General features: G+C 39.4%; 1 protein-coding gene across 2 annotated transcripts in view; it reads left to right on the top strand.

Moving 5' to 3' along the window:
- Nucleotides 1–26,091, top strand: part of ALK (ALK receptor tyrosine kinase) — a 306,482-nt gene that overhangs the window by 84,045 nt on the left and 196,346 nt on the right. For both annotated transcript variants that reach the window (XM_085575795.1, XM_085575794.1), the window contains exon 3: nucleotides 9,052–9,216. In XM_085575795.1, coding sequence (XP_085431921.1) covers nucleotides 9,052–9,216 — 165 coding nt within the window. The remainder of the gene's footprint in view (nucleotides 1–9,051; nucleotides 9,217–26,091) is intronic.

Genomic DNA, 26,091 nt, shown 5'->3' with positions numbered 1-26,091 from the left:
TCTGGTAGTTCAGGTAGGAACAGTGCCTGATGGTATCTTTGAAACCATAGGCAGAAATCCCAAAGATAATCTCTGGCACAAAAAGATACTTCAGAGGTGCATTCACAAGACTTTTTTACTGCTTTGTCTAGAGATTTTTTTAGATTTGTCTCAATCCAAGCATTGATTAATCATCAGGCATTTCAGAGATGCAAAATCCACCTGCCTTTCAGAAAATCGCATGTGAAGTCAAAATTATCTGGGAATTCAACCTGTGAGGCAGGAAGAGACTTTAAATCTCCAAACTTTTTATAACTTTTTGTTCTCATGAGGTACACTCAGACTGTTTCCTGTGGCTAGAACAAATTTTAATGCATTCTGCATATGTGGACTTATGGTAGCGTATTAATCTCCCATTTGCAGATCTGATGGATCTCTGTCCTGAGGCTTACATGATTAACTGCACCCAGCCATATATTTCATTTCTTGTCCTGGCTGGTTGAATGTTAATTTTCTCTTCTGTACAGGTATTCTATAAGAAATCAATTGTCCCCTACATAAAATCTTATAAGCTTGTGTAATAGAGGTTCCAGATGACAGCTGCCCCTCCAGACCTTCATGCAGTTAACACATCCCTCTCTGCCCCATCCTCTCCAAGTCCCTGGGCCAGACAACAACCCTGCACCTGGAGCATGATCCTGGCAAGGTTTGGTGGAAACTGTGGAAAGTGCTTTTGGTTGCAGAAAAAATCAAATGCAATTCAACCCTTTGAAAGAAAAACATGTTTCATGTGAATAACAGGCCTAAGGTTGCCATGCTGGATTGCTGGAGTTGACTTTTTCTTTTTAACTGTTCTTATATTACTGGGCTGGCTTTGTGTCTTTTTGCCACATTGTCCAGTAGCAGCTGAACTCCTTGGCTGCTCTAAACCAACACTGGGCAAAGTACTAAAGTACCTCTCTCAGGTTATTTAGTTTACAGATATATTTTTTGCCCTGCCCCCCTTAAAGTTTAGGAAATAGTGGGGTTTGGACGGCAAAGTCAACTGGGACTAAAACTCAGAGTGAGAGCAAATTTGGCTGCCTAGTCACTATTGTGCTTAAAAACATCTAGGGAAGGTAAGTTCAGCTGTGAGGAGGAACACACACCTGCAAGAATGCATAATTATTCACAGCTTTGATTTAATAGGTACTAAAAGCCTAATCCACAGGATGGCCTCTATTAACAACTTATTAATAATTTCACTCAGCTCTATGTCTTCAGAAAACTAATTTAGCAGGGTTGTTGGGGTTTTTTTTAACACTTTCTAATGGAATGCTGTCTGTGATGTGTTCCTAATTTCCTGTATTTGGTTTGCTGACCAAAAAAAACCTAAAAATGCATTGGACTAATTTTACTGTGGGATAATTTGGGGTCATTTTTACTATGTATTTGATGCTCAGTGGCATGGCAGTTGCTCAGCAAGGTGTCAGATGATTAACTTTTTTTCCTGGTAGGTCATATGCACCATTTCATTCATGTCAGTTGGGTACCAGGTATACACTGCTGCCGCAAAACTCAGTGAGTCTGAACATCAAATGAAAGGGAAGATGGAGAGAAAGAGGGCACCAGGCAGATGAATTCATGTTGCAGTTATCATCCCATGACTACTTGTTTCATAATTCTACAACAAATCAGACTACTACTGACATCTTCAGAATGATAAAGCTGTTGTGATTCTTGGCTCAGCGTGGCATAGCGAGATGTATGGATACAAACTGATTGTTACAGCAAGATCCTGTTCAGAGGTGAGATAAAGTCAGGAGGAGAGCAAGGAGAATGCTGCTTCATCCCAGAGGAAAACTGAATCAATGCTTTCTTAGTAAAGATACTGGTAAAGTGATGTGTCATCTTAATTCAAACACATCCTTCTTGCAATCTTACAAGTATTTTAATGTGGTTTGGAAATAGCATTATGAATGGAATAGGGCAAGGCTTCAATTAACAGAAGTTACTCACACCACATTACTAGAATTGCTCCATATAAAATAGCAGATGCTGTGACCCTGTATATGTTTGCAGGAATTCTTGTTTAACAATTAGATGGTATTCTGGCTATGTGCAGTGGTGCTGAAATCCAAAAGGAGGAAAGTCAGGAAACACAGCATCTGCCTACCTAAACTAAAGGCTGTGTCAAGCAAGAAGGAAGAAAAAATCTTATTAGGGAGAAATTTTAACTTTCTTTTCCTTACATCATCTTTCATCAACAGATTATATGTCTGTGACAGCTCAACATTTTTCAATAATAAAATAACACAGTAAGACAACAAATGTCTTTTCTCCCCATCTCTCAAGTACTTATTTTCTCTAGAGATCTTCTGAAATTCATGCAAGAGGTTCCTTGTATGAATTGACAAAATAGGACACTTCATCCAACTACTGTTTTGTGCCAACTGGAGCATGTTTTCTAACAACTGCTGTTAGTCAGTACTTCATTTTTTTTGGCCAGAACTGGCATTAGAAATGCACTTTCATGTATTGTTTTTTGCTACATGCATGGGAGACTTGGTGGACAAATATTTCTTGAGTGGAGAATGAGCTCTGACACTTCTTGGAGCAGGAGGAATGAAAACTGAGAGCTGTTGCTTGTTGTTCTCCCAACACCCCTTCCTCACACCTCTCTCTGTAGCTGTCTTGAAAGACTGTGCTTATAATTGATTGATGAAGGAGTCCTGGCCCTTTCTTTGTAGTTTGATTTTCACTGAACAAAGCAGCTGTCAGAGATTTTGGTGATTCAGTTCCTGGTGCATGCTGAGGGGCTGGGTGGATATAAAGTAGATGCTGTCATTTTTACGATTCTCTTAACAAATAAATGAATAGTTGCATTATTGCTGTTTTCTCTAAGCAGTGGCCCATCCATTGTGTCTCACTCCCCAGAGGATTCATTTAAGTGCATCTGCCATGAGAGGAGCTCTGGGCTCCACAGGGAGGCAGGCAGCTTGTTCTATGCTGGGCATCCAGGCCCAAGCATCCTTCCCAGGATGTTTCTGGGGTGTTGCTCCCCTAAAACGTTTTCTGCAGAATGCAGTCTAAGCTTAAAGCCCCTTCCAAAGGAAACCTGAGTGGTTTTCTTTCACGGTGGGCATCGAAGGGACGAGCAGTGCTGGCGCTACCAGCTTTGACCAACAGCCTCCACTCCGGGGTGCTGGGGAGAAACTGGCCCCACTGAACCCTTCCTTGCAGGCAGCCAGCTCTGAGGAGCCCTTGAAGCCCTGTGAGGGTGCAGCAGCAGCCCTGTCAGTAATTTCAAGGTCAGGGCATCGTGCTCAGACACCTGCTGGTGTGGAGGAAGGACGCAGAGAGCGATAAGCTAACTTGTGCTAAGTAGCTGGAAATTAAAAGGAGGTCCCTGGTGAGCATGGGCTGTGTCTTAGGGCAGGGAGAGGAGCTGGCGTGGTGCCCAGCTGATCTCACTGCTGGACTTGCAGGTGACTGAGGTTCATCAGATGGGATGGACCCCAAAGCTGTGCTGAATGTGGGGCTCCTCGAGTGCCTCCACAGGTCCCCATGTCCCCTGCCAGGCCATGCTGCTGCTCTCACGTTTGTCAGCTCCGGGAGCAGCAGCCCAAGGAGCAGGCACGGACTGTTGGCACAGGCATTTGCCAAGGGTAGTAAGACCCAGGGTGCCTGGCAGGGCACATGTGACATAAGCATCCCTTAAAATGTGCAGTTTGCCCTTTCTCAGGGCTAGACAATGGAAGGAAATAGGTGAAATTTTCTCTTCTGACTTGCTTGCTCAGCAGGAGCAAGGCAGTTAAGCCCTGCAATTGTTTTTGCTCCTGAATTTGTATGACTGCCAACACCTTTTCCCTTTTCCTTTGGGCTCTTCTGCTGTGCCCTTTCCATCCTGTGGTAGAGTCCCTTACTTTAAATTGCTGCTGTGCCTCCAGTTGCAAAGCTAAAATACAGCACCAGGGATTCATTTACAAGGAGGTTCATCTCTTCTTTGTGCCAGTAAGAAATTCTCACTTCCAGGGACCTGGCCTGTATTTGGGTCCTCTTGGATGTTCATCAGGGAGGTGAGCTGACAGCCAGAGAGCACAGTGTCTCCTATTTATGTTCTATTTTCAGGGAGAAATACTTATCGCTGCAGGCTTCTTTGTGGTACCCCACAGGTGCACCCTGTTTTGGAGAATAGAAATTCAGAAAGGCCTGATGAGGCAATTGAAACCCTTAGATTGAATGCCCTGTGCCCTTTTGTACTCAGAGGGAATGGGAAGGCTTTAGGAACTGGCTCTGTCACTAGGATTAATAACTGGAAAATCAATTTGTCATTTCCCTGTCATAAATTAAAAGCTTATAGGCCTTATAACATGAGTAAAATAGAGGTTAGTGGGTATTGATGGAGGTCTCAAAGCTCACTCAGCAGAGCAGATCTCTACTACACAATTTAAATTATGTCTCCTCCACAAGGAATATCTGTCAATATTTGTATTGAAAAAAGACATCCCGTGCAAGAATATTTTATCTGTTTCTACACTGCTGCTGCGATTGTTGCTGCTGAAAGAGTTCTTGAGGGAGACTGTGGTCCTGACTTGATCGGTGTGAGTGACCTTTCCATTGTGCATTTGGCTGTAGATGTAGCAGAAATTAGTCATGTGCAGGCTGATGAGGTGCCAGCGAGGATGTAGCTCACTGAGCTGGTCCTGCTAACAGATAACATCTCTCTGCCCCCTTGGCTGTGGCAGAGTGGTGAGAAAGTAACCACACCCTTTCAGATGTATGCCCAGCTGAGAGTAATTGAGGATTGATTTGTAAGAGTCAGCAGCCCAGGAGGGAAAAGGACCTTTTAAAATCACACAGGCGTAGAACTAAGAAGGAGAGGTTTAAGAGGAAACTACCTGCTGGTAAGATTTCTGTGGTTGAAAGGAGAGGTGGTTTAGACCAAGTTTAAATCTTTTGTTGGGCAGCTGAGGAAAGGACAATCGGAGTAGTTTCTAACCAAGAGCAGGAGTTTTATCTATCTCTCAGTATTAGGTTGCTTTTGTTCCAAATAAAGTATAGTGCTGTGATATGTGGTTACACAAATGATCCAAGATGGCCCAAAAGTGAAAGATCCATAATCTGACTGCTGCAATGTAAAAGAATATTTCCCACTGATTACTGTGCTTTGGTGTATTATTTATAGTACTATTTTAAGGCATTTGTTTATTAGAAAGCTCTAATCAGTTTAATTGAAACAGATATGGTTGCCAAATATTTTAGTTATCTGTGCATAAATTATTGTTGTTAGGTATGTTGATAAAAAAATAAATAAATTGAAACACTCACAAGACTCTAACATAATCAGACATACAGAGATTCCAGTGTCTTTTTAATTGAATAGTAGCTTAATTGGCTTTTCAGTCTGCGATTAATATTCTGTATCTTTTTACATACCAAAAGCTGAACTGATTTATATCTACAGCCTTTCTTAAACAGGTTTTAATCTCATTTTGATCATGAGCATCACTTTTGTTTCTTCTTTAAAGGTGTAATGATGATGAAGTAGACTTCTAATAAATTATCTGTTCTGCCTCTCATGCCCAGCAGCTGCAGATAAAAGAGATTGCTGGACAAAGAGTTGTTTGTTCTGTTTTGGGGTTTTAAATTTATTATTTAAGAAGAGACTTTGCTATGTTTTTTTTTCTATATGGATCTTAAACTCCTGTAGAGCATTTAGGATCTATAGTGTCAATATAGCTCTGACATAAATGCCTGTACTTGGTTTAAATTTCTGCGACATCTCTCTTAGAAAATCAACAGAAGTCACAAAAAATCACCCCACTTTACTGATTAGGCACAATATTAAAGTCCAAAATCTCTGTACCTGGTCAATTAATATTGATAGTGGGTTTAAAAAAAGAACAACTGGAAGTTTTGTTAATTTTAATTCCCTTTCCTGCAGTGTTTAGTTTTTCAGTTAAAAAAAGGCAGACTAGGCTTTATCCAGTTTCCAAAGGCACATAGCTACTGCTTTCTGTGCTTAACTGGGCAAGGAAACAATAAACTTGATGTAGCCTTTAAATGTTAAGACAAAAGTGAAAAAGGAAAGAGAAACACTATTTTTTTATGCAGAGTTGTAAAAAAATGGCAGGTGATTTGTGGCAGCAATTCAAGTATTATGCGGGTTTTGTATTTGCAAGTGTGGCTTATGTGATCTTGTAATAGCCAACACACCAAGACCAGCTTCTCAGTGACAAAAAAAAAATGAATTCTTTTTTTATGAGGCATATTACACTGTCGATAGTGAAGGACATTGTGGAAGAAGGAAAGCCTGAGGGTAGGAAGTTACTGTTGGCCTTGGAAGACTGGATGCTGTTTGCATGGATTTTTATCTTGCTTCAGATAGCATTTCTTTGTCATGATTTCTTTGTACTGAATAGGATAATAGCCCTGAAATTTGTGTCTGATACAGGAATATTTTAACTAAGAGCTTGTAAAAAGTCCAGATATTCTGGAGATGCGAAGGAATTCTTGAATCATGTAAAAGTTGCAAGTGTGTTTCTACTGAATCACAGACACTGTGGGATGTGTGAGCCAAACACATCCCTCTTTTCCAAGGAACAACCTGCTGCGAAGGACATTCAGTGTGACCACAGCAGGCATGTAAGATCATGCCTGCTCTCTGCAGGCCTTTCATTGCGAGGGAAGGAAATGGCATTGCTGCTTGCCTTTTCTTCCTTTACTTTCCCTGCTCCAGGCAGAGGCTTTGGCTGTCTGCAGGGGTCATAGCGCTGGTCATGAGCAGTGCCTGGTATTTAATCATTTACCCCAATTAAGTTGTACCAGTTGTAGGTCAGAGGCCTGCTGTGTGAAGGGCTCCACAAGTGATTGATAGCTCTCTTTTGAGATGAGGATTCTGGCAAGTGGGAGCAAAGCAGGGAGCAGAGATGGCCATTGAATGCTTGTGGCACCTCAATCAGACAGTCGGGGGGAGTGGAGAGGAGAATGAGAACGCCTTTGGACATCCATGAAGGGCCCCTCTGCTTGGGTCAAGAGGGTTAGAGAGCACAAAGGCTTCTGTTCCCAGCAGCTGTTCCCCTCCCCAGAGGAGGGCAAGCAAGCAGCAACTACTGGAAAGCTGAAGAAAATACAAGATTGATCAGGAAGAGAAGTGCACAAAGAATGAAATAGTTGATTTGAAATGATTGCTTTTGCCATGTGTGGTCCTTGGCCTGGACTTTCCCATTTGTCATCCAGTGAGTTCCATCAAAAAAATCCTTGTATGAGCTGTGTTTCTCCCCTCCATATTTTTTTTGATGGTGCCTTAAAACACATAGTGCTTGAAGTGTTCCCTGTGCTAGTAAAGATAATATATGTTCTGTAAACTATAGTTCAGTGTTTGGTTGCTCTTTTCTTCATCTGGGCTTAGGTGCAAAGTTTAACAGACTCCTAACACTTCAGTTAAAAAAATGTTTGGTTTTTACTTTGTGGGTTTGTTTTTGGGTGTTTTTTGTTTGTTTTTTTAAAGAGCATCTAAGAGACTAGAAATAAGTGGTCTGAGGTTTGTATATGATATTGCAGCAGTAAACTGCATTAATATATCCACAGCTGCCTAAATTGAAGTGTGCTTCATGTATCATGAAATTTATATTGATAACTTAGGGGCCTGAAGAGAGTAGGTACTTGTACATTCAGATTTAAGGAAATGTGTGTAATCCTTGTTACTTCTGCCTGTGGTGTAAATGGACTTCTTATGTTATATGCTTTCCCTGGTGTTGTGAAGTATTTAAAATGCTGAGTGAATGATAAAGCACTTGGTTAAGAAAATCAAATATAAACTGGCAAAAATACTCTATTCCTTATAGCTTGCTGTGAAAAAGGGAAATTATCTGGGAAAAGTATAGCAAGAGGGCAACAGTATTAACCTTCAGATTAGAAAATATTTTATCACCAGGAGAATAGGCTGAACTACATAAATCTGTGCCCACAAAGAAGAAATTAGGTGTTTAACAGAGAATGTAATTGAAGTTTAAAAAAAATCAGTTAATTTCACTAACGTTGGTTCAGACTATTTGTTTTACCTGCATAGTATGGCAAGACAAAGTGCAGACTAGTCCAAGGAGCAGCTGTATTTTTTCCCTTGGCTTTTTCAAATGGATCTAGCTTCTTTAGAAACACTGAGTTAGATATAAAACTGTCTTTCTCTTACTGAATATTGTGTTGAGTGGTGACTGTGGTAACAAAAGCAAATGTATACTGGGCGTTCCAGAAAATTGAATGATCTTGGCAATTAAAAGTAAAATCCTAACAGGTTGTCACTGCATGTTGTGTTAAGCAACTTGACCTATGGTGTGATGGTAAACTGGACACTGGGAAGTGAATCACAGTTGTAATGGGTAATGTTTTTTTCCAGAGAAACATCTCAAAAAGAGAAATCTTTATCAGAGGCAACTGCTGGCTTTGCTGGAGGCTGAAGTTCTGCAGTAGTGGACAGGTTTTTGCTGCTTCTGTTGTCTCAGGAAAGAGTTTCAAACCCTGGAGGTCAGAATGTCACCTCCTGGGGGACAGTCCTTATGGCTTCCAGCACATTCCAAATGCCCAGGATAGATTACTCTCTTTGTAGAGACCTGTGCTCACTGAGATGGAACATAGGTGTGAATCGTGTTAGGACTCTTCGCCCACTAATGGTCCTGGTTGAATTTGAAGCATCATCATTTGAAGCATCAATTGAAGCATCATCTGGAAGATGATTTGCTTTCTGTCCCATTTCATCCATTGACTAAGCTATTTTCCTTTCAATTCAGAAGATGTCTTTCTCCACTTTAGCCTGAGCTGTTCTTTGACCTGTCCTGAAGGGGAATTACTGGCTCTTGGGCATTCCTTTTGATTTGCTGCTGCCTTCATAATGAACCTCCATGTGGGACCCATTTTTGCCTGTTTATGGAATTCCCTATTTATTTTTACCTTATTATGGAAAAAATCAAGCCCTAACTTACTGAAGTATAAAATGAATGTGCATGCACATGTATGTGTAGCTACCTTCGAGCACAGAAGACACTGGATTTAATTAACCTGGTTTTGTGTTTTGTGTCCATTTTCTTTTTGCAGTATTTGACTGCAACTTTGAATCTCCTTGTGAGCTGGAATATTCCTTTACCTCAAAAGCTCAGGAAACCCCCAATAACGCCTGGGTCAGACTGAATGCGGAAGAAATCTCCCAGCTAAACCTCCCAAATGGGCCAGGGACAGATCACTCTGAGAGCACACCCAAAGGTAAGATGAATACAGCTCTGTAATGCCATCAGTACTGGTTAGTTTTAAACTAAAAACACCCTTGCTTCCACCCATTAAGATAACCATAACGGAAAAAACCAAAAATTTGCCCAAACAAATGTGCTCCCCTGAAGTGCTAAAGACAGCTATAATCCCTTTGCTTTGACAGAAAGTGAAAACAAATTGACAAGCAAAAGGGATTCATTCTGCACAGGAGAGATCTGTTTTCACCTAAAGGCAGACTCCATCATACATTTCAGAAGCAAAATATCAAATATGTAAAATTTGAACTGGGCTGGCCCATGCCATGGCTAATATTTGGATGAAAACTGTACTATGGTGCTCATGTTTAAGGTCATTCAGTGTTTGGAAGAGTCTGGCCTTATCTTTGCTCTAGGTCCCATTTACCACTTGTGTGTTTGCAGACCATTTTAGGCAAAATCCTTCCATCCAGGGCTTAGGTTCTCTGTTTGGTAAGAAAACAAAGATAGGCTTTGTCCTTAATATAGGAAAAAAGATCCTGTCTCTAAAAAGAGCTAGGAGGTCTCAAAACAGGGGAGTACAACAGGCATTTTTTTTTTTCTTGGGAAAAAAATGTGGTTTGTTGGAATTACTTTTCCTGCTCATGATCATATCTGTGAGCAGCAGCATATTTCATTAAGATTTTAAGTTCTGAAAAGATTTTTATATATATTTGTGCTCTTCTAATCCTGGGAAACAGAAAAATTCTTAACATTCTTTCAGCTGTTAGTGACACCTGCTTGGAACTTCTCTCTGGAAGGTGGTGTTGATGAGAATGGATCCACAAAAATGAAAATGAGAAAATTAGAGCTACAAATTTTATCCAGGAAAATGAAGAAATGTTAGGAAGGACAACAAAAATTTCAAGGGATATGGAACAGTTCCCATAGTAGGAAAAACTAAACGAAGATTCTCTATTCAGTCTCCACTGACAGGTGTTAGAGGTCTTTAAAAAATAGATTGATGAGCATTGGAAAGCAGCTGTGAAGTTGGTGTGTTCCAGGTTTAGAACAAGCAAGCTAAGACATTTTGCATGTAGTACCTGAAATGGTGCTAATAAAATACATGAATTAATGTTGTGGGGCCAGAAGTGTGTGTAAGTTTAAAGAAAGATCAGATGAATTCTTGCAGAATACATTTATCACTGGATGTTTAATTCAACAGTCTGTTTAGAGTCAAGAAACCTCTTACACAAAAGGCTGCAAATGAAAGAATTCTTTTCTTAGGAGCCAACGTTGGAGACAGAATTTGACTTTGCAGAGCTACGGTCGGACTGCTCATGACAGTTCTTATGTTCAGGCAAATATTGAGGAAATTTTCTCTGCTGCTTTCATTCATAGTCTGTTTTCTCATCCATACCAATAGTATAGTACTTTTCCCCAGATAGCCATTATAAATTAACTTTTAAGGCCCATTGATTCATCAGCAGACCAAGTCTTCTTGGTGTGATCTGTGTTGTGTGTAAAGCAGATGGACCACATTTGTGCTGCATGCAAATACCTTCTAATTTCCACATCAATAAACATCCACACGCAGACTGAATTGCTTCCTACCAAGGTACAGTTCAGGGAAAGTTTGAGGTAAATCAGAATTTCTGTTTTGTTCTTCTTAAATTCTAGTGCAAACTGGCTGCCCCTGAAATTTAGGAGTTAAACCTTGTTTGGAATTGAGAAGGATAGCTGTCATTTTCCTGGAGTAGAGGGGAAAGCCCAAAGGAAGTAAATGTATTGTTCCAGGTAAAGAGTCTGGCCAGGACCCCATGGTGCTACATGTTGTTAATGTATGATCCTTTTGGATCCTTTCTAGTAAAGTTGCACCTTTGTCTAACTCTATGTATCTATCAAATCAGGAGAAGGGAAGACTGTTGGCTGGCCCTGCGGCCCAAAGCCAAAGGTGGTATTGGTTGATGATTTCCAGGTGTCTATTGGGTTAAAATTCTATTTCTAAGCCCAAAGGTTGGGGGTTCTCATCTGGAATATAGGCAATTTAGGCTGAAACTTGTGTTTTGCTGTTTTCTTCTATTCTGAGGGGCAGGTAACCAATGTCAAATTGATTGATTGGATTTAGATTTGTGGGACATTAGGGTGGATTATTTTGTGTGGTTTATTTGCTTGTGTATGTGTGGGCTTGATTTTTAAAATTGCCAGGCATGTTGGACATAGTAGTAATTTTTTCTTAGTAGAGCTGTAGGTCTGCAACTCATCGATGACTGTAACTTTTGCATGTATAAAGACTCATTTGAAAATCAACACTTGGAGCTAGCATCTCTCTATTTTAAATCACTTTAATTGCAGCTGTTTGGCACAGATAGTTGTGTGGTCTGTTTCAATATGAAATAATTAAGCACAGTAGTTCCAACCCCCACTGTTTCCTGCAAATTGTACGTGCAATTATCTCAATCTCATTTCATCTCCTTTGCAGACAGTAATGCACAGAGATGAACAGATAGCTTAACTAGATTTTGGGATGGTTTAGCTCATCCTTGTCACTTGGTTATCAAGTCATGGCAAGACATTGATAGAGACAAATGCCTCTGGTATGATTCACTAGGCTTCACATGAGTTTCTGTAAAACGTTGAGTAGAAAATCATTGGTAGATCTCCCAAAGAGACACATTGGAAGAATTTCTGTATTTTTGCTACTGTCCCAGCAGCATGATACAGCTCAGTATCAAGAAATCAGAAGTCAGCATGGATTAAGCCTCCTAGAGAAAGAGCTAACTCCTAGTGTCTCAGCATCTGGTTGCAGTGACAGCTGAGCAATCCACTCACTTGGCATGTTCAGCAGTAGTGTCACACAAATCATTGATCTTCTGGATAGTAATAGATGGTGAGGTGGCAGAGTTTGATATTAAATTATTCAGGGTAAAAGATTGAAGGTCTGGTTTGCAAGGAATTGAAAAGGGATGCTTAACCAGCTAATAGTGGCAGGTGAAATTTAGTGCAGGTTATTTGAATTGAGGTGGTAGGAGACACAATCAGTGCTTGGCATATATGCAGACAGATTCTGAGCTGGTTACTGTCATTTAAGCTGATTTAAGTGTAAGAATAGAGCTGTGAAAGCATCACCTCAGTAGCAGTCACAAAATAACTGTGGTTTGGGGGGCTTACTAGGAAGGGAGTAGAAAATAGGAACAATATGATGTAGTATAAATGTGTGGGGCAGCTGTATTTAGAACTTGGTCTTCTGTTCTAGATTCCATGCATTGAAAATCTTCTAGTACAGCTGGGAAAGTTTTTAAAAGAATGGAAACAAAGATGATAAAGTATGTTATGGTTGTCTTCTAGGAACACTTAGATTGACTAGTGCTACTCTGCCTGCAAGAAGCATCTAAAGGAATACATGCAGGGTTGTATAGAAATCAGAAATTTATAAAATATATATAAAGGTTTATAAACTCCCAAGGTAAAGCACTGAAAGGTTGAGTACAGAAGGAATATTTGATATTTCTTCTAATACAGTATTGAACAGCATCAAACAAAATTATTAGATGTCAGGCAAAACAAAAGGAGATCCCTCAGTATTTAACAAACAGTGAAACTGTGGAACTTTCTTCCCAGGGTGTTGTTGGTGCTGGCATCTTCTGTGGTTGTGCAAATTGACAGGATATGTGCAGAGAAGAGAAATAGTTGCAGCTACAAAATTCTCTATAGAACCTTTTCTGGCCCAGAAAATCCTCATGTGACTGGTCTCAGAAGTCCAGGGGTGATGAGGGACAACTGTTTGCTCTCCCTGTTCATATATTCTTTTTCATTTCCTATTTCCAGCTGTCTCTTCTCAGAGCCAAATATTGAAAGTTAATGGCCCTTTGGCCTGATAGCGTTGGTGTGGTGGTGAGTTCCTGGCTTGCCTCCCAGCCCAGGCTTGAAAAAAGATAGAAATGCATTAACAGCTTTAGACTCATTTAGAGAGTCAGAGAAAAGTTGCTATTTAAACATTTACTATTATTTGCTCTTCTGTTCAAGCCTTGGGAATGCTATCAAACCATGCAAAAATATTGACTATTTTGTAAGAATAACTGCAGGCCTGTTTGACTATAGAAATGTAGATTAGGGAGTCTATCAAGGTTCTGATTTTTTAAATTTGTGCTAAAATGCTTCACTCTTCTCTGTTTCCCCTGCATCTTATAAGTAGGTCAGTGAGTGAGAGAATCATTGGTGTATCTGCCAGCTAGGTCTCTGAAGATCTGCTGGAGTTATTCACATTTCAAAGCCTAGCTTATGTAACTTTCTGCAGGGTCAAAGATGTAAGGTTAAAGTTCCACTGATGTGCTAAAGACTGACAGGAAAACCTCCACTATTGGGATCTGAATTGGGCCTGTACATTCTGCAATGAGTAGGTAATCCATTGTGGATTACAAGACCTCTTTTAATTCATGAATAAGCAAAAAGATGCTATAAAAAATTCAAGCATTCTGCATCACTGACTGCATTTATTTATTTTGACAAGTGTGATTAATTTTTAATTATTCATGACCCTTCATAATATATTATACCAGCAAATGTGCTGCAGTCTATTGTAATGAAACATGAGGCACTGGAGATCTTGCAGCTGTGGCACTATTTCCTAAGGAGGCAGGTGAGACAACCCAGTCTGTGGTTAGAAGGAAGGAGTTTGTAGACCAGGGAAGTTGCTCTTTTAGCTGTGTGGATGTGTTTTTTTGTCATGCTCAAGAGTCATTTGCCTCTCTGATAACTCTGAAATGGGTCAAACCAGCCATGAATTCTGTGCCTTGAGACTCTTGAGTCAAACCCAGAGTTTTCTGTACTGTGGGGCCTCTAGGATACAACATTGAGTTTGACATCCATCAGGGATGTTTTAAGAACCATCAGCAATTGGGACACTTCAGAATTCACTTCTCCTGTTACCTTACTGCAGTGCTGGTCTTTTCCTTCCTCCAGAGAAGCACTGTCTCAGCTTCCTGCAATGCTGTGTAGTCCAGGGACTTTGGCAGGCAGTAATTGTGGTCCCTGATCTGAGACCACAGCTGGGGCATTGTTCAGAGTCAAATCCTACAAGGAAGAGAGAGAACCACTAATACAAAGTTAATCCTTTGTATTTAAGGAGGCAGGACCAGTAGCAGCTGGACCCAAAACAACTGTATGCAAACTGAGTCCAGGTCTGATCAAATGTCAGAGTGATCTGCTTCTAACCATAAATGCAGTTTTAAATGGGAAGGATTAGAGTCCTGACTGCTCCTGACCATGGTTATGCAAGCAGGCTGCCTGCTCCTCTTTTAAATCTTGTGATTCTTAATCAAGTAAGTGATTTTCTGCTTCTGTGATTTGAAGATTTCAGGACCAGGAAAATATGTAGCTGCTTGATAAAAATTTCAGATGAAGAGATAAGTTGTGGAGATATGACCACCATTCCAAATAAAAATCAAAAAAGAAATAAGCCTCCCTGTGCAAGCGTGAACTCTGGTTGAGACAACTTCTTAATGGAAAATATAGATTAAGCTTTCATGAAGGATGGCAGGGGAAGTGGGAGATGAATGAGGACAGTGCCCTAACCAGCCACTGATTAGTTGAACAGCTCTTATGTAAGTTCTAAAACAAGAAATATCTGCATATTGTGTTAATGTGGTTTTATTTTTGTAATTATTACTAAAGAAATGGAGCAAGGCTAAGGCACTGAGCATATTAGCAAATGGTGATAATAAACTGCAGGATTATAAAATGGTTGTCGACTTTAATTTACAATCCCTCAGACAAAGAAGAATGAGGCAGATAATAAAAGATAGTAAATAATACTTTGTTTCCGATTATCACTTTATTAACAAAACATAGAGTATAAATGAGTGTAGGCTTGCAAGAAATAAGTAGGTGATAAGTTATTTTTCGTGTAAAACTCAAGAAGAAAAAATACTTGTATCACTTAAAATTCCACAAAAAAGGAAAAGGCCGGGGGGGGTGAAACTCTCTTAGAAAAAGATAGCTACTTACCAGGGGAAAGAATAAAGAAGTAGATGGGCTCACACTAGACTGAGAAAAGTTTTCCCTTTACATTTATTCTTACAGTGGTTTGAGGATATGCCTTGATCTCATAGAATTGATCCAGCTTATGTGTCTTTTGAACAAGATATCAGAGGTATTTCTTATTTAGTAAATCATTACATGGAGTTTGAGATCTTGACACCTTAGGCCTGGAAGAAGGAGCAACACACCAAGAACTGTTTTCTCAGACTTTCTATGTGGAGGAAAAATGTTTTTAAAGCTGTCACAAATTTTGACAAAAAAACCTTGCAGACCTGAATGTTTATTGTATCCCTCTCTCTAATGCTGGAGAAGAATGTGGATCATCCTGGTTAAATCCAGATGGCTGAATAGTCCTTAAAAAGATACTGCTATGATATGATGTCACCCTAGTTTTATTATTTATATGCCTTCAGATAAACTGCAGGTATCCCATGAAGATTTGTGAGCTTCTGTACTTTCATTTAGTTCAAGTGGGATTCAATTTCCTATTAGTTATTTTCCTCTTCAAGATTTAGTCAGTGTCTCAGTGGAAGTGATTATTGTGTGTGAGTTGAAGAATGAGCTACATATCACAAGTGAAACAGTAGAAGAATTAAGTGAGGTTTGGAAGTAACACAGACTGAAAATTATTTCTCAATCTTACTGCAAAAGAGAGATTTATGGATTTGTAGGGATGACTATCAAGTTATTTGTATACAAACAGGGGGTTTAGAATTATATTTACGGTGACTAGTTCTCACTGTTCTAGATGAGATTTAGATTTTGAGACTCAATTTGGCAACATAAACTTATCAAGTGTTACAACACATACCTGTAGGAATTTATGCAGCATTAAGACACTAAATGCAAACCAAACTTGCTTCCAGAGTCCACTGGGCTCTGCAGAAGGAAAACCACAGCCTTTTTATAAGGATCAGATTCCAGCTCATGCTCTGTCAGTACAAAAAATGGACCAGGTGTTCCTAGCATTTTGCAGCTTCCTCTTCTCAATAGGAGTACACTTGTGCTTTGTCATTGCAAAATTATTTCCCTTTAATGAGCCTTCTCTAAAGAGGCAAATGATTGTCTCGCTGTAGGACAGTGTGTTTGTTTATAGAGTGGGTATGTATTTATACAGACTGTGGAGAGGCACATTTGATTGGGTTTGTTGATTTTAGAAATCTTGTTTGTTCATTCCTTAATTCAGTGAAGACTTGCATACAACATCCAGCAGTCTGTTCCCCAAACTGAAGAAGAAAAATTAATCTCAGTGTGCATCAGATGTTAGTATGCTCTAATGGCTTGCTGTGTACCTGCAACTAATGTACTCCAACAAGTTTATCCAGAAAAGGCAGAGACAATGAAAAACAAATAGGTTGTAAAATGGTTTCTTTCTTACTCCTAATGATAGTTTCTCCTTGGTAAGGAGACAGGTATATTAAAAGGACAGCTGGAGGGAAGTGTGTCCTTGATTGTGCTTGATTGTCCTTGCTTGCGCTTGATTGTGTTTGACCTTTTTGTAGGAAAAGACTACTGGATTAACACACATATGTAATTATTTTCCCTCTGTAGTATAGGGACAATGTCCTTTATCAAAAAATGCTTGTGTATCTCCATGCACATGTTGTGTTCAGAGGGTTTTTTAATTTGAACTTTTTAAGCATGGAAAACTCCTACTTGAACAACAAAATCTTCAATGGATTAGTAAATTATTTGGTAGTTTTGATTTCTTTCTAGCCTACCTGCTTCTTGTATTTTGTGTAGTTTTTTACCATGCCAGTGATAGCTAACACATATGGTCTGTACACAAAAATACAATGTATGGTAAAGAAGTATCAGCAAGACCCTGTGAGCCTGGCAGCCCCTTGGCTACATTTAAGCTATCCTTACCAAGCATGGTCTAACTATATCCATTGCCAAATACTACAATAACCTATGCTTGTCCAGCACTTCATCTAGGAGGCTCTGAGAATGCTTCACTAAATAAGGCATTTTATATGGTTTTGAGGAGTTGGGAGAAGGGTTTTGCCCTGTTGTCAGAAAGAAACTAAAGCCCAGTGTGGTTAAATCAGTAGCCCAAGATGCATTGTGTTCCCCCTGTGCCAAACTTGTGTCCCTTGCACCTTAACCACTACTAACAATTGCTGGGACCAGCTGGGTCCCAGTGTGTTCTTCATGAAGTTGGCTTGCTGCACGGGTTACGGAATAGATGTTACCATGTGGGATTTCCTACACAACTCTTCTGTGAGATTCTGTTAAAAACATCATCAGATTGACAATAACTGAAGTATTTTTGCTGTTATTCTTCTCCTCAATGATAGTCTGTTGTATCACAGTACATATCTTACACACCTATGCTTGGGTGAACATATTTAAAGTTCTGTGGCTCTCATTTAAAGCTAAGAGGTTTTACTGCTGTGACTCTTGCCAAGAACAAAGTCCAGCTAATTAATCAGAGATAAGAAATTGTTAATTTAAAATTGTGCTAGAGAAAATAGCATGATTCAGTCAGGATCTTTGCATGGATGAAGTTAAACCCAAGTATAGTTTAACCTCTTTGGTAAATTTTGGTAAAGAGAGGATTGATTTTTTTAATATTTCTGTCCTTGGTTTTCTGATTAATTTCAAGTCATTTAGATGCAATTCTGTAAAGGATGTGTTGATACCAATGCTTTTGTAATATCTCATTTTTCTCACAATTACATGTACTAATTCAGAGGTGTTGCAAGAAATAATCCCCTGGGTGTGCCTTCAGAGGTTAAATCTTACAGAAATTGTTAATATTAAAGCTCACTGAAGTAGCTTTGTTTACCTTTACCTTGAAGGGCGTGGGGCCTCTGAGCTTAGTTGTTTTCTCATATAGTAGCTTAAACTCAGCATCCTTATTTTATCCTCCTCAAAATAAACAAACAAGGTTCCAGAGTTAAAGACAAGATATTGAATGAGAATTCTGTCTCCTATCTTTAAAAAATAAATTTCATAATACCAAACAATGCCTGTTTTGGCAGCCCCAAGCAACTTGCCTGGATTCTAATGAATAATCATCCTTTTGATTATGAGCTAGAAGCTATCCCTGAAGTTTCATCTGTTTTCTTTGCTTGCTTGCTTTGAGAGCACAGTGATTAAACAGATGGTGTAATGCACGAAGATGGGAGCTGCCATACTGGAAGAGCAGGAGAGGGAAGAAATCTGATGGCTGGACTTCCCAAGTTGTTCTCTCACTCTTCAGACAGGCTGTGCCAGAGACTGTGAGCAGAGGGGAGCAATAGAACATGGCCCTCTGTGTTGTAGCTCTGCTGGGGAACATACCACAGTACCTCCTTGTTGATTTGGGACCTCCAGTCCTAGACCCTGCTCCTGTGTTGAGCAGCACTTCCTTTCTGTGCAATAAATTAAATAGTGTGTGCCACTCATGGTAAGGAAATCACTTCCTCAAAGTCCTTGTGAGTCCCTTTAGTCTCAACAGCTCAGGCTTTCTCATCTATCAAATGCAAGCAATTTGGAAATGCTTGGCCTTCATCTGTCGCCTTCCCCAACTAAACAGGGTTTTATAAGAGTTAAATACGAGTCACTATCTTTTGTTAAAATGAAAAAAATAATGAAAATAATTTATAATTCACATTAATGCTTTCTATCAGTTGTAAAGTCAAATGAAAGCCAGCCTTGTTAGCTGAATGCTTCAGTGTCACAAGAGAGATGAGAGAAGTGAGGACCACTTACTTCTAAATGGCATTTCCTTAAGAATTTAAGAAATGTAATAGTAGTCTGTTAGCCATTGTTCTGCATTTTTTTTCTATGCCTGTGAGCAGATCTAACCACTCTTGTGGGAGAAGCTGTCTTTCTAAATTATCTCATGTAAGCATGAGTAAAAAAGGTGATGAGTAGATTTCTCCACATTTGGAAAGATGTTCAAACAGCAGCAGCAGCAGTTTTATAACTTACCATTGCCTGTGTTAAAAGGATAAACCTGATGAAGGGTTGAACTACACTAATTCACCTTGTGTGCTGCTTTTAGTGGAGGACATGTTGCTGCTTTCCTGTGCTTCCATTGGGGAAGTGGAAAGGTCAGGCACTGGAGGGAAGCATTTTGCTGTGTACCGCAGATAGACATCTCTGGCCGTAATTTAGAACTTTGCAAGGCACTTAAACAGCATAATAAAGGTTAGATCACAACTCCTTTTCACCTGTCACAATAGGTTTGTTTATCAGAGAAGAACCCAAGCTGCAGAGCTTCAGTATTGATTTTGAGCAGAAGGTTCAAGGATGTTCTGTTTTCAAGGTGTTTACTCAGAGTATGAAAGAAACAAAAGCCCATGTTAAAACAACATTAGGATGCAGGTTTAATTCCACTCTGTGTGTTTTTACTGAAGGTGTGAAGGTATTTGATGAGGAGACAGAGGTTGTTTTCTATTTGACTGCTCTAAAATTTACAGCTTTTCAGACTGCAAGGTATTGATAGGGCAGGCTTTTCCCATCTGCCCGAGTTCATCCTACATGTCAACAAGGTCACTTCATTAGAGGTGAAAATTTGCTGTGACACACAACTTGGAATTCTACAAACTGAACTTTCTCAGACTGGGGAAAAGAAAATATTGTTCTGGTGGCCTCAGTGCCCCAGTTGCACAGTAGGGAAAGCTGTTTTAATTTGGTAGTCATTGGTTTAGTTATCCAACTGTCTAAGGGCAATGTATTCAGTGTTACCATATTATTAGAAAATCAAGATTTCTGAAGAACTAATAGCTTGGATAGTTAATTTTTGTTTCATCATTAATTAAGGGTAAAAAGCAAGAATTAGAAATGATATTACAAAATGTTGAATACCTTAATTCAGAAATTGTGGCTCACTCCCAAAGTAATGACCTTCTCAATGACTAACCAAGGCAAAGAGGTATCTGTTAAGCAGGGGTGTGTTCCAAAATCAACTTCTGAGTGAAGATGCCAGGCCATTTGCAATTGGTGGCAACAGCTGAATGCACAGTAACAATTAATGTTTTTAACAGCAAGTTTCTTTAAGGATATTTATTTAAGTATGACTAGCAGTGTAGCATATGTAGCTGGTTGTCTTATCCATCAATAGAGAAAGATGAATAAGGTGTAGAAGGAGTCTTTATCTTTGAAGGATTTGATCAGCTAATCAGAGATCAGAAAATCTGGATCCCAGTTACACTGAAAAAAATCCAGCAATAATTGTAACGGCTTTAAAGCAAGGGATCATTAAAATGTACTCCAGGGGATTTTCAGGGTTGGTGCTTGACTTGCTGCAGGCAGTTCTCTCTGTGGTCACCTTGCAAAATGGGTGATTAATGGCAGGTGTTTGTCTAAGAAGTGATTTTTGTTATATGTCAGGCTGAACTGAATATGAAAACTTCTGGAATATTCGGGAAGCTTGGATTCAGCAGTATTACTCCCATTGCCTTAAAATTAAAGAATGCTCAAGAATTAGAAGTTAAAATGCTGACTATTTAGAAACTTGGCTTCCATTAACACAGCACCTCCTGTTCTGTTGTACAGTGGGCTTTTGCCATGACTGAGGGAGTTTCACTGCAGGTCAAATGCTGGGAATCCGTGTTCAGGTTTTCCTTGCAGAGCTACTGTGCTTCCAATAACATTGGGACTGTGCATTTGCTGATGTGCTTAGGTAAATGATTATGTAATAGATGAATGCTGTGTGAAGCTGTGTGCTTCCATTTCTTTCCACTGATTTACAGGGGAAGGTGTTTGGACAGGTAAGGGCAGCTGTAAGAAAATGCTGGATCAGGGTCAGTGCTTCGAGCTGCACTGTCATTGCAGAGTGAGTGACAAAGTGTAATTGAAATTACTGAGCTCCAGCCAGCTGGGGGACCTCAATGGGTGTGAAGCACTGCTTACCTTGGGTGCAGAGCTTTTCTGCATGGAGAAGTTGGACTGGAATGTCCCTGAATTGAGACAGAAGTTGGCTGTATGGAAAAGAGGCACATTAGAGACAATGCCTTTAACTCTCTACTTTATTTTGGGGGGTTTTATTCTATCTGAATGAAATTATATATTTCAGAGTGCTTTGTGGGTCAGCAGGTGAAATGTACTTTATTAGAGCAACAAATTGATTGCCATGTGCCTCAGTCACTGTTATATCCGTTAACTCTTCCAGAGGGTGGAGCACCAAAAGTGACCCCGGGTGTGAAGCTGGTAATGGGCATTGCATGGAGAATGACCTAAACCACTTCCAAAAATTAACAGATGCCTTGGTTACTTGATTGGTTACTTACTATGCTACTTTTACCAGCAAACTAAACTTTTAAAAAATGAAACTGAGTTACTGAACAATTCCTTGTTTCTAAAACTATTGGCAATGCAAACTGCGGAAACTTGAGTGAACTGCAGATTAACCTCTTTCAATCCCAAACGTAATCAAAGCTCCCTGTTTATTTGTGTGTGGGTTGTATTTTGCTGGAGGATATATATATATATTTTTGTGTGTGTGTGATTTTTCTTAAAAACTATTTTCTAAGAGGCACTTTCCTGCTCTGTTGCCCTTCTCTGATTGTTTTCAGGTATTGTCCTTTGAAAGTATCATTTGGATTTCTGGATGAAGGGGTACAGACTTCTGGAAGTGGCATTTTGCTGGCCCCCATTTTTAATAAGTCTATTTGTGAAATTGCTGAGGCTGCTCCCAGCTTATTATTGTTGGGCTAAAGCCTGGCATGGTTTTTGAAGCCTGACACTGTCAGAAGGTGATACAAATGTGCATTGTGTCACTGGAAGCCGTATTTGTGTCAGCAAGCTGTTTTAGCTTCGTGTTTTATTTTCTGGTGGTTTTTGCTGCAATAAAACATGCAAAGGACTTCTCTATTTCTTGTGATTGCCCAAATACTTACAGAATTTGCTGGAAATCTTGGTTAGATTGGAATGCAAGGCTTGTCTCTGCACGACTGGGTGTGTGTGGCCCCACAAAGGGCTGTTTGTTCTCCTTTTCTGGACAAGATAAAACCATTAGAATTTCTCTTCTGCACTACCTTTGGTCTACAAAGTGCTAGCACTGAGAAAAAGAGATAATTTATCACCTTTTCCATATTACCAGATGTCTCTTTAATTGATGGGAATCTTTTTACAATCACTTTAAAGAAAACAAATTGCTTTTGAGGAATTTTTCCTTCAATTGACAGCAACTTAATGAGAGGTTGTGACTTTGTAATAAATTTTAATTATTGTGTAGTTAATACTGCTAAAAATAACAACTTTAGCTTTGATACTGGATGATTGATTTGTGAAGCAACTTGTAAATAATTGATCTCTTGTTCCTTAATGGTTTTTCTGTTAAAGCTTTTTAAAGTAATAAGGAAAGGAAAAAGAAAAAAACCAGGCAAACATTTCAGTAGCTAAATAAGAGATAATGTAATGTCATAGTAACCACTGCTATCATAACTGGAGTTTTGCACACTGAGAGCTGTGTGTTTTAATGTTTTGTCCATGAAACAGAAAAATTAGTATTTCTAGGTGCTTTTCCCATTCAGTCACTGACTCTGTAGGAATATGATCACACACAGCAACCATTTGGTCTTTTGACTTGCCAATTTTAAAATAGTGAGCAGACCCTGTCACATGTTGTAATGCTAATTAACATAAATTCTGGTAAAATTATTCTACAAAAGATGGTAAAACCCTGCATCATCCTGTTATTTTCAGAATACATGCTCAGTTTAGAGATGACAAGATGGCTCTTGTTCTCCACTGGTAGCTGTCAGTCCAAAAGACTAGTTTCTTTTGGGTATTCCATGCTGTCAGTACTAGAGGGTCACTGACTAGACCTTAGGGCAGCCTTCTCCTCTGTTACTAATGAGAATTTTAATACTTGAAGTGAAAGAGCACCATTCTTCATTTCCAGCAGTTTTCAACCTTGTGGCATCAGGTATTTAAATGACCTGCTAGAACAAGGCTGTTTGCATGCATGTATTTTAAATGAGGTGAGACACACCAGCCTGTTTGGGTCCTGGTTTGGAGTGGGACCATGTTCTGCATGCTGGCAAAGCTCTCCGAGTTCCTTCAGAGGGAAGGTGCTGTCAGTGAATATTGCTGCTCTGTGTGCGACTCTGGGCCGTCGGCAGTAATGGGACAGTGAAAATGGATTATCATTAATGTCAGCAAATACAGTTTTAATCATGTTAAAACCATATCTTTGTGAAACAAAATGAGATTTCTCATAACACAGCTACTTATTTGTATTCGCCAGGCATTGCACAGACTACCTCACTATTCTTAAAGCAGCTACCAATCACCACGAGGAGTCAAGCAGACGCTGCATTCTCCATAATTACAAGCAATTTTCCAATTGAATTATCCCATGATTTAATTCCTTACCTTGCATCTGGAGAGCATCAGCAATGTGCAGCTGTTTTGGCTTTGAGAATTAATTGTTGCTAAATGCATTAAGAGTGGTCTTGCTGCAATGATTTCAGAAAAGAGTTAAATCCTACCTCATTTCTGGATTAAACTTCTATTTCTGATTTTCCCGTTCTCTTGACTCAAGATCATGATACAGGCCATGGGTTTACTAGCATTTGCCTTGGCTAGTTGTGCATCTTAATTCAAAATAAATACATTTAGTTACTGAATTGAAATCATATTACAATGAGACACAAAGTTTAATAGAACATGCCAGAGCCAGTAAAGACTGGAGGGCTGAGGATTAATGATAAATTATGTTAGTTTATCCTGCTGGCATGACTTTTTAGCTATTGCAAAAAAAGAAGAGATTCTTACTTTGCAAAGTAGAAAATACCCAGTGAAATAGGTATAACTTTTCACATCACAAGGATTTTTTAAGCAGGCCAAATACTTCAAATCTAGGAAGAGTGTATTAGTCATTTGTACTTGAGGGAAGAATGGACAGGTATTTAGACTGGGAGTAGCATGTGGTTTATTTCTGAATGTAGAAAAATAATTGGAAGAAATACTGAGTTTTGTGAGGTTGAGATTATCATCAGGGATATCCAGAGTCTATTAGATTACAGTAAGAATGGATTTTTTAAAATCTGGAGTATCTCTTCTTTTTTTCATTAAGTACAAATACTGAAGCTAAGGGTTTTAGGAATGTTAAAATACAGAGGCATTTTTTCATAACTCTTGCAAGTTAATGAGAACATTCTTGAACTGAATTTAGTTAAAAAATGCTACAAAGAAACATTTACTGCTGGGTTTCCTTGATTGCAGTGAAGTGTGTTATGTTGAATCAAATCTACAAAGAAATGGAGAGTTCAGGATTTTATCTTTTGTGCCTTGCAATAGAAGAAGGGGGTGCTAAGCCCCCTGCTATAAACACTGTGCTTTTCAAACACCTTACAATGACAAGAACAAGTAGGTTCTGATTATATCTGAATAATATAAACATTATTGAGTTTGCCTAATGATTGTCTGGCTCATGACTTCTCCTTCTAATGAGAATCATATTGTGCAAGCTTCACATAACCAGGGCACTAAGGCAACAAGCAATTGAATTAGCTGTTTCTTACAAAACTTTCCTTTGTTCTCACCCAGAAAGCAGCTTTCTTGAAGGGCTTGTCTGCTAAAGAATTTCACACTGTTATTGTTATTCCTTTAAGAAAGATATAATTTAGGAACATGGACAAGTAGCAAGTGCCCTGAATTAGCTTTCTTCTCTTAAAAACCAAATAATTTTTATCATTTTTGTTCTATGGCTGGAGATGTCTTATCTTGTTCGGATACAAACAAGTCACGGTTGCCTTTGGAAAGCCTGTGTGGGCAACTGTGGATTTCTCACAAGCTGAAGAGAGAAACTCCTGAAGGAGGAGTAGTGAGAAAGGCATAGGATTGTTGGACCAATTGATACAAGAATTTGAGTCATTGCCTCTAGACAGTGGAGTAAACACAGAAGCAGTGGAATAAATGTGACCACATGGGTCTGAAAGGCATTGCTAATATAATAGTGGAACAAAGTAAGGAAGAATGTGATGCCTTTAGGACTGGAATGCTGGAGGCAATAACTGCAGCAGGAAATGAAAAATCTTGTACGTGGAGCACAGTAAGAATTTGTGTTCCAAGCAGGGATTATTGGCTGTGAGTGGAAGCTGTAAGAGAGGGTTGAGAGTGTCTGTTAATTGCCACAGCAGTCAGCTATGAGGCTGGTGAAGATTTTTCTGGAACAGAGAAGAATATTCAATTGCCACTGCATAAACCAGTAACAGAGCCTAATGCAGAATGCTGCATACTAGTCTGCCTTGCTCTGTTTGAGAAAAAGGAAATGTAAAATGGGAATAGGTGTTGGAAGGAGCATCTAGGATTGGTCTTGCCACAGCAGAGGTGAGATTACCAAGTAGCCCTTTTCAGTGTATTGATGTGAGAAGTAGATGCTGATGTTTATAAATGTACTTGAGGAAAGAAAGGCAAATGTTGGAAGTCTAGCTGAAGGAGAAGGAAGTGCTGACCAAGGAACACGTGAACAAATAAACACAAGCCACAAATGTCTTTAGCATGGAAATAAGACCAAGATAATGAAATATCAGAGCTGTGAATTAGCCTTCCAGTGAAGGGGGCTGGTAATCTAGAAGATTTTGATGTACCATTTCATGTTGTCTATCAACAAATGCAAGAACTAGTGTTATTATTATGCGTACCCTTTGCTGTAATGTACCAACAGTGGTGACTACTGAATTATCTGTAACACAGATATTGGGGCAGGCTGAGGCTGCACCCATCTGTTTACAGTATGATGTGCTGAAAATCTCTGTAGCTCAGACCATACAGATCCTGCACTGGGTTCCCAGCCTGCAACAGCAGCCACACCAGAAAGCTGTCTGGAGAGTAATGCTGTTTCCTACCAGTATATGGGCTCTGACTTCCCATTGTTGACAGGATGCAGGGTTCCCTCTGCCTTTCAAAAGTCCTGGGTTTATGGTTTTATTTT

The sequence above is a fragment of the Lonchura striata genome, chromosome 3 (assembly GCF_050655825.1).
Source record: "Lonchura striata isolate lonStrDom1 chromosome 3, ASM5065582v1, whole genome shotgun sequence".
Taxonomy (NCBI): Eukaryota; Metazoa; Chordata; class Aves; order Passeriformes; family Estrildidae; genus Lonchura; species Lonchura striata.
This window is presented reverse-complemented; position numbering and strand designations above follow the sequence as displayed.